This window comes from Terrapene carolina, unplaced genomic scaffold, assembly GCF_002925995.2.
Source record: "Terrapene carolina triunguis isolate 2854851 unplaced genomic scaffold, T_m_triunguis-2.0 Scaffold102, whole genome shotgun sequence".
Classification (NCBI taxonomy): domain Eukaryota; kingdom Metazoa; phylum Chordata; order Testudines; family Emydidae; genus Terrapene; species Terrapene triunguis.
This window is the reverse complement of record NW_020664453.1, coordinates 4239453-4248278: the sequence shown is the minus strand read 5'-3', so window position 1 is coordinate 4248278 and position 8826 is coordinate 4239453. Positions and strand designations below refer to the sequence as shown.

The 8826-nt window shown below is 47.1% G+C and overlaps 1 protein-coding gene across 1 annotated transcript; it reads right to left on the bottom strand.

Moving 5' to 3' along the window:
• Nucleotides 1-414: 414 nt before the first annotated feature.
• On the bottom strand, nucleotides 415-3390 carry LOC113406509 (cytochrome c oxidase assembly factor 7-like). The gene is made up of 3 exons (XM_026651753.2): nucleotides 3206-3390; nucleotides 2520-2660; nucleotides 415-1115 (listed from the first exon to the last, which is right to left on the bottom strand). The coding sequence occupies exons 1-3, from the start codon at nucleotides 3309-3311 to the stop codon at nucleotides 667-669; spliced, it is 696 nt and encodes a 231-aa protein (XP_026507538.1). The 5' UTR covers nucleotides 3312-3390; the 3' UTR covers nucleotides 415-666.
• Nucleotides 3391-8826: the final 5436 nt, after the last annotated feature.

Here is an 8826-nt window from a genome sequence, read left to right as displayed (position 1 = left end):
AAACTTCACACATCACCATGTCAGCTAAGTTATATCCCTTTTGTAACCTTGGTAAACAGAGAAGTGCAACTAAAGAAACTACATTTAGAAGACAAAATAAATACCACCTTCAGTGATCAGTGTGTTTCAGCATCAATGGAAGGAGCATGTCCTGTGATGATTCAAGTTTAGGTTTTCAGTGTGAGTGCTTGTCTTTGGAAAAGAAGAGTGCTCAAGAGTACATAAGTTCTTCTATATAGCATCCCTTATGGACACAGTAATAATATCCAAAGTAGTCTCTAAAATTACAGACACAGTTTTGCATAGTCAGGTTTGAGTAATTATGCACATACACTTTTGTGTGGATGTGGAAGATTGCAGCCACAAGTCAGCACATAAAACTGCACCTTCAATTTTAAAAGCTGTGTCCTCTGAGCCTTTGAAAATTTGGCCCTAAACGTTTGTTTGCCTGAAAAACTGTTCTATATGAAAGGGCCAAGTTTTCAGATAATGGTACACCAAAGTTGTACATGCATCAGTTGCACATCCAAAAATTTGCACATGCAAACACGTACATACAGATGCCTCTTTTGTGAGTGCAATAGGTATGGGTTTTTTGTTTGCAGCTAAAGTTTATGCACCATTTAAAAGCGCAGTCCTAGAAGTCAGTGAATGATTTAATTGGATTTACTCCCCAAATGTTAAGGCTCTAGAAGCTTCCTGCTGTTCTTTATGTAGGTCTCTTGCCCTGTTTTTCAGAGCCTCTGCCTTGGCATCATTTTTATCAATTCCATCTCCTAGTTTGTACATTCGACTGGCATTGGCACATGCCCACACATGACCCATGTCACATGCTTTCAAAGAGTACTTCAAAGCCAGGTTCATGTCCTTTGGTATCCCAGGTGCTCCTTGAAGATATATCGCACTAAGATTGAAGCAACTAGGGGCAAAACTGCCATCACATGCTTTAGTGTAGTAGTCCCTGGCAAGGACTGGGTCAGGTTTGTCATCATTTACTTGCCCATCGTGTGCTAAAAGTCCAACGTTGTGGCAAGCATTTATTGATTTCTTCCCACCTTTTTCGCAAGACTTCAGAAAGCAGTTGTAGGAAGCTTTCAAATCTTGGCTGAGTCCACCTGCAGCCATCCAAAAAACACAATCAAATACAAGTTTGTGAGAAGAACATACTCTAATTGTGAGATAGTGAGAAAAACGTTTTCTTTCACAAATTTTGCAATACTATTTTGGAAGAATATAACTAAAGATAGTTGTAAATGTGGACTATACTTCATTCTCATACCTATGAGAGCAATCATATCTCCCCATAGCCTTCTTTATTCTCATTGCTGTTCACGTTTTTGGTGGCCTGTCTAGGTATGTCTACACTGCATGAATAGAGATAAGGAGGTGTTAGTACTGTTATACAAGGCACTGGTGAGACCTCATCTGGAATAGTGTGTGCAGTTCTGGTCTCCCATGTTTAAGAAGGATGAATTCAAATTGGAACAGGTACAGAGAAGGGCTACTAGGGTGATCCGAGGAATGGAAAACCTGTCTTATGTTGTTTAGCCTAACCAAAAGAAGGCTATGGGGAGATATGATTGCTCTCTATAAATATATCGGGGGATAAATACCAGGGAGGGAGAGGAATTATTTAAGCTCAATACCAATGTGGACACAAGAACAAATGGATATAAATTGGCCATCAGGAAGTTTAGACTTGAAATTAGACGAAGGTTTCTAACCATCAGAGGAGTGAAGTTCTGGAACAGCCTTCCAAGGGGAGCAGTGGAGGCAAAAGACATATCTGGCTTCAAGACTAAGCTTGATAAGTTTATGGAAAGGGATAGTATGATGGGATAGCCTAATTTTGGCAATTAATTTATCTTTGACTATTAGCGGTAAATATGGCCAATGGCCTGTGATGGGACACTAGATAGGGTGAGATCCGAGTTACTACAGATTCTTTCCTGGGTGTCTGGCTGATGAGTCTTGCCCACATGCTCAGGGTTTAGCTGATCGCCATATTTGGGGTCAGGAAGGAATTTTCCTCCAGGGCAGATTGGCAAAGGCCCTGGGGTTTTTTCACCTTTCTCTGCAGCATGGGGCACGGGTCACTTGCTGGAGGAGTCTCTGCACCTTGAAGTCTTTAAACCACAAGTTGAGGACTTCGATAGCTCAGACATAGGTCAGGGGTTTGTTACAGGAGTGGGTGGGTGAGATTCTGTGGCCTGCGTTGTGCAGGAGGTCAGACTAGAAGATCAAAATGGTCCCTTCTGACCTTAAAGTCTATGAGTCTAAATCTGTGCTTCCTAGCACTGAAAGGTTAACCCATAATAAAATGTTAGCTAGAAATCCTGAAGCATCTTGTCACAAGAAGAGAACTAGCTCACAAGAACAGACTCAACACCAGTGGGGGCTGGGCTCCAGTGGGCGCAAAAGGGGAGGGCCTGGGGGGCTAGCCAACCCAAGCCAGGGGTTCACCCACCGCTCATGCTCAACACTTCCCTTTTTTCCAACAGGTGGAAGCTGTTTCTCACCTTTCCCAGTTGCATAATAAGCTCCAAGTTTATAGCAACTCTCACTGTTCTCATTCTTTTCACAGTTTTCTTTTAGCACCTTGGCAGCTGCTTCAAAGTCCTTCTTCACCCCCTCCAAATAATCAGCCAATCGATGGCACCCTGCGAGGAAGACAGGGATTAAACAGTTTACAAACTAGGCTCAGGCCAGGCCATTTGGGTGCTGCACCGCAACACAAGAACCGAAGACGACTGGTCTTTCTAATATGGTATCTTGCTTGTCCAGGTTTAGCCTCATTTTTCTATAGTACAAACCCACTGGAAGCTTTAACGTCAGCTCTGAATTCCCACCACCCCAGTTTGTCTGGGCAGGGCTGCACCCCGGGACTACACCGCAAGCACAGATTAAAACAAACATCCTAGACCTGGCAGCATTGCTTTGCAAGAGAAACCCCACACCTCGCTTTCTGCAAGTAGAGCTGGCTTAAAAGCCAGCCCCAGGCGCCCGAGCTACAGGCACTTCCCAGAGCGGTGAGGCCCAGGGACCTGGGCAGCATCTCTCCACTCGTGCATGAAGGCAGCAGCAAGGAGAGGCCAGGGACCGAGCGCTCCACCGGGAGGACCCGCCGCCCGCATCAGGGGCCAGCCCCCGGTGCCGGCAGCTCTGCCTGGGTACAGCCGGGCGCTGCGCCGGCTTGTCCGCTTACCGTGCGGATCGCCCTCCTTGTAGCACTGGTAGCTGTACTCGATGCCCAGGTTCTCCAGGTAGCCCTTCACCGCCTCCTCGTCCTCCAGGTTGACCAGCCCGGCCATCGCCCTTCCACGGGGGGAACCTGCCGCCGCCCGACAAGGTGACCCGACCACGAGCGCTGCGCCTGTCCCTCCTGCAGGGCCCGCCCGCACCCGGAAGGGAATAGCTGCCGCTCACGGCCAGCGGGCGGAGCAGAGCGCCGAAGAATCGATGCGCGGCATCAGCCCATTTGCAGAAGCGGAGCGGGCGGGCGGGAAACGTGGAAGCTGTGGTCAGAGCAGCTGCTCCTGGATAGTATCCCCTGCAGGCTACACCCCCTGGCCAGGGCAGGAGGGCAAGCTAGGGACACGGGGCTCTAGCAACGGGGCTTTCCATCCAGGCCCTTCTCTTTCGCTCTCCTTTTGTCTGATCACTTTCACTCTCTCTAAACTTTTTTTTTTGTTCATTCACCCCTTCTGAAACTAGCCTTGGATCATTGTATTGCTACAGATACATGCAGTAAGTTGGCTCAATAGGTTATTATGCCTATCGGTGCTCTTTGCCCGAGAGCCATTTAATTGATCTTACTGAATTACACCTACGCATATACTTACAAGCACAATACTATTTTGCACCCAGACTTACCCAAGCACTTTACAAATGTTCAATATGCCTCAAAAACTAGTTATATGAAAATGGGGAATCTTTCCATTGAAAAAGAACAGGGCTTATTCTACTTTCTATTCTCCTGCTTATTTCTCTTTCTACTTCTCCTCTTTCTTTGGGTAAAGTATATTTTAGAGATGCTGTGCTTGCTCTGAGCTGCCTCAATATGACAGTCTCAACAAAATAAGGGCCCAACTGCACAAGGAAAATGCCCCAAATATCTCATGTGTTGCTGGCAACCATTTTGAGCCATAGGTCACTTTCATGGTGCAGATGGGCCCTTACTTTGTTGAGAATGAGCTCACTTTCCCTTCAACCAGCTTTGAAAACTAACTGCTAGTAGCCGAAACAAACTGTTTACCTAACCTCAAGAAGAGGTCTGTGTAGCTTGAAAACTTGTCTCTTGTAACAACAGAGGTTGGTCCAATAAAAGATATTACCTCACCTACCTTGTCTCTCTAATATCCTGGGACCAACATGGCTTTACAACACTGTTACAAAAGCATGAAAGATGCCTCTTGCACCATAGCTCCAGGTCACTTCCCATACTGATGTTGACAATGTTTTTGGCATTGCCAAACCCAAGTGTTCACTAGTGAGTCAGCCTGCCTCCCCTACCCCCACCCTAATAAAAAGAGGTTGGTTTACAAATTATGAGATTTTAAAAATAATAAATTTTGGGTGGGGGTTGCCTTGTGGGTTTTGAGCCTACAGTGGTCATGTTTTCAAGTTGTTCTTTACAGCTATTAAGGCTAGAAACTTAGTTTTAAATAAATGAAAGCTGAGATTGTTGTGTAATTATGTGATTCCAGGAGCTGTGGCTTTAAGAAAAACATCAAATGTCATGACTTGTGATTAAAATTGTGAGTTGGCAACACTTTTTTTTTGCCTAGCTGGACTAACAGCTACATAGTGTTCAACACCATTTTAAGGGGAGAAGGCAGTGTTGATAACTACTGTCAGCAACTGTTCATTTTCCAAGTATAGACAAATCTTTAATACCATATGATCCTGGGCAGGCCATACAACTTCCGTGCCTCAATGTCGTCCTTTAAAAAATGGGGTTAATACTAATTTACCTTCTTTACATCAGTGTTGTGATAACTAACAATTTAATGGTCCTTTTTTACAGCCTCTATATAAGCAAAACTTCTATTGGCTTCAGTTAGAATTTTGCCTGCATATGGATTGCATTGTGGAGGGTAATATTTGTAAATCCTCTAATGAAAGGAAGTATAAATTAATTTAGAAATTTGGGTCTTCTGATTTATTATTTGTTATTTTGCTGGTTTGGGAATAAGTATTGTTCATGTGGCTGTACCTGGAGTCGTCAAGAAGCTTAAATGCAAGCTCTTTATATTTTCATTTTAGCTGGTTATGGTGGTATTATTACACTTTACACTGTATCCTGAAACTGAAATAACTGAGACTGGTGCACTCTGTGCTGACAAGAAACTGTAGTGTATGTCCGTGGGAGAGAAGTGTTCACTACCACCTACATCTATTTACCAAATCTGCTCCCATTAAAGTCAATTGCAAAGCCCCCATTGACTTCAATGGAAGTAGGATGAGGCCTTTTACACTAGAGACTTGCAATTACTTTGTGCTGGAGCCTCTGCACAAATACCTGTTCCTGAACTTGATCAGTGACCAGCTCTACCATCAGCAATGCAGAACTGAGAATTTTGTATATCACTGAATGAGATAATAGATTATTTTAATTCTTGGTTTCTTTTTAATAAAACATGCTAACCCTGGTCCTTGTCATCCCCATTCCCTTTAGGTGTGTGGATGGGGGGGATTACCGTTTGAGTTACACCAGTGCACTGTTGTCACTTCATAGGCTAATACACCACTTCATACCACTAGGGATTCAATAGATGTTAATAAAATTAAATAAAAAAAATCAATAATCACACAAACTCCTCCCAAGGGGAAACAGGAAACAATTGTAAGATGGACAGGGAAAGGAACGTACAATGGAATTGCTAACTCAGTACAATGCACAACCCACGATTTATTAAGCTTTGCTTGTCCAGCTTGAGATTTTGGTTTAACGGGGCTGATTTTCAGAAGAGCTCAGCTCCCAGCGGGCCCCCTGCGCGGCTGCGTCCCGACGGCTAACGCGGCTCCAGCAGCAGCAGCAGGAGCGCGGCCCCTTTAAGGGAGGCGGGAGGTGGGCCCGGCCGCCCCTAGCCGGCTGAGGCGGATTCACTTCCAGGTCGACGGGGCGGCCCTGTGCCCCGGCTCGCTGCTGGGTGACGGAGCCTGGGGACCCAGCGCAGAGATGGTGAGTCCTTCCCCCCCCCCCGCGCCATGGGGTTTGCAGCGCGCCCCACGCGGGGTGGGGTCGGGGCTGCCCCCCCGAGCACAGCCCCTGGCGGGCTCGGCTGAGGTAAATTCCCCGCCGGCTGCCTCGGGGGCTGTTAGAGGCGGGCGCGGAGGCCCTCGCGGGGGCGGCCTGGCGGGCGAGGGCAGCGCGGCAAGGACAGCGGATCGCCGCGGCTCCCCGGCGCGGGGGGAGCAGGACCGTTCGCGTTTCCCGCGGCCTGGCAGCCTGGGGAGCGGGTTGTGGTGCAACGGGCTGCGGAGCGGCGTGTTACATAAGCCGCGACCGAGGCTGCCGGAGCCGGGCGGCAGCTCCGCGCCGTGCAAGGGCGAGTGACGTTCCCTGACAGCGGCTCGCCTTGGGAAGTTAAAAACCAGCCCACCTCGGGTCAGGCACCTTTCTTCTACCACCCCAGCTGTGTCTGCCGTAAGGGTTGTACTGATCTTTAACTCGTTTGGTTTCAATCAAACAAGACCCCTGCTCTTAACTGGAATAGTGAAATGGGCACAACACCTGTGTGTGGATCAGGCCTGTCCAATTAAGGAGCACAAGTTCCCTCAAAAAATCAGGGGGACTTGTATGTCTGAGTCACTCATGTCTACACTGCAAAAAAAAGACTCACCAGGTCCCGGAGCCCAGGCTCCAGCCTGAGCTCGAACATCTACACTGTATTTTTTATATAGCCCCACAGCTCTAGCCCAGTTAGGGTGACCAGACAGCAAAAGTGAAAAATTGGGACAGGGGGTGGGACGGTAATAGGAGCCTATATAAGAAAAAGACCCAAAAATCGGGACTGTCCCTATAAAATCGGGACATCTGGTCACCTTAAGCCCAGTGAGCCCAAGTCAGCTGACATGGGCCAGCCATTGATGTTTGATTGTAGGGTAGATATGTAACGTCCTCGACGGGCAGGATCGAACCGGGGACATCTGGAGCTTAGGGCATGAGCCTCTACAACAGCATGAGCTAAAAGCCAACTGGGCCTGGCTGTTAGCTAAGGCTGTAGAGCAGATTCATTTTATCTTTCTCTTTAAGTGGTCTCGGTGCCACTAGATGGGATAAGAACAGTGGTTCTCAAGCTTTTGTACTGGTGACCCCTTTCACATAGCAAGCCTCTAAGTGCAACCCCCCCCCTTATGAATTAAAAACACTTTTTTATATATTTAACACCATTATAAATGCTGGAAGCAAAGCGGGTTTTGGGATGGAGGCTGACAGCTCATGACCCCCCTTGTAATAACCTCATGACCCCATTAGGGGTCCCGACCCCCAGTTTGAGAACCCCTGGGATAGAGCAACACACCCAGAAGGTGTGTGGGTTACAGATACACCCTCAGGGCTTCAGTCTACACTGACTTTGGCTCACTCTGCGATGCTAGCTTGGGTTGGAGCTTAGGCTGGAGCTCCTGCTCTGAGGGTGTGTTGACACTGGAATAAAATTCCTGCGATTGGCCTGGATCATCTGACTCATGCTCGTGGTGCTTGGGCTGGAGCCTGGGCTTTGGGACCCTTCCCCCCTTGCGGGGTCCCAGAGCTTGGGCTCCAGTCTGAGCCTAAACATCTACAACCCCTCATCTTGAATCCCACAAGCCTGGGCCACCTGTGGGTGTTTAATTGTTGTGTAGATGTTCCCTGATACCCACCCACCTCGCTGGGATTAATAGTCCAAGTACCAGCTCAAGTGGGAATGTCTAAACTGCTATTTTTAGGCTCATAGCTTGAGCCAAAGTCTGTAGACCTAGGCTCTGAGACACACTGCTGTGTTGTTGTTTTTTTTGTTTTTTCAATGTAGACATACTGGTGCTTTTGAAAATGCAACTCTCAGTGGATAAGAAACTGATTTTTGTCATCTGAAAAGAGTGAACAAGTGCAAATTGCAGGGATTTGACTAGAGGCTGTTTTTTTTTCTGGTGTGGTATTAGATTAGTCCTGTTGGGATCCAGGAAGTGGGCAGGAGAAGCAGTAGAAGGGGTGGGGGAGGAACTGTATTACCTCAGACTTTCCTGACTGCAAAAAGATTGTAGATAAACTGAGTGTTTTGTTTCCATAACTACTTTAAAGGCCACCTGGCTCCCAGGTGACTCTTAAGCCCAGCAGCTCACTTTTACAGGGCTGCAGGCTTATGCAGCATCTCAACATTCCTTGCTTCACTTCTTTCCCCTGGTGGCATTTAGTTCTGACCCCATTGAGCCACACCCCCCCTCACAGCTGCAACATGTAGTGTTCAGCTGAGGGTGGAGCAAAGGAAGGACTAAAACAGAAAGCAAAAGCACTACACCCAACATTAAAAAGAGGATACAGTAAGAAAGTAAATATGAATAGAAAACGAAAATACAACTCAGTTGTGCAAGGGACATTGTGCAGTTTTATGCTAGGCACCTACACACCCTATCTGTCAATCAGTTGCAGGGGCAACAAGGGGCTTTACAAAAACATCTGGCAACTGCTGCTATAGGCTTACCTAATTAAGGAGCACAAGTTTCATCAAAAAATCAGGGGACTTGTGCTTCTGAGTCACTCATGTCTACACTGCAAAAAAGACTCACCAGGTCCCTGAGCCCAGGTTCCAGCCTGAGCCCAAATGTCTACACTGCATTTTTTTT

Excerpts from the sequence above, each read along its gene's own strand:
- LOC113406509 (XM_026651753.2), bottom strand. The coding sequence starts at position 3,311 with ATGGCCGGGCTGGTCAACCTGGAGGACGAGGAGGCGGTGAAGGGCTAC. Across the intron at positions 2,661-3,205 it reads CAAGGAGGGCGATCCGCACG|GGTGCCATCGATTGGCTGAT; the intron begins GTAAGCGGACAA and ends TCTTCCTCGCAG. Across the intron at positions 1,116-2,519 it reads TTATTATGCAACTGGGAAAG|GTGGACTCAGCCAAGATTTG; the intron begins GTGAGAAACAGC and ends GGATGGCTGCAG.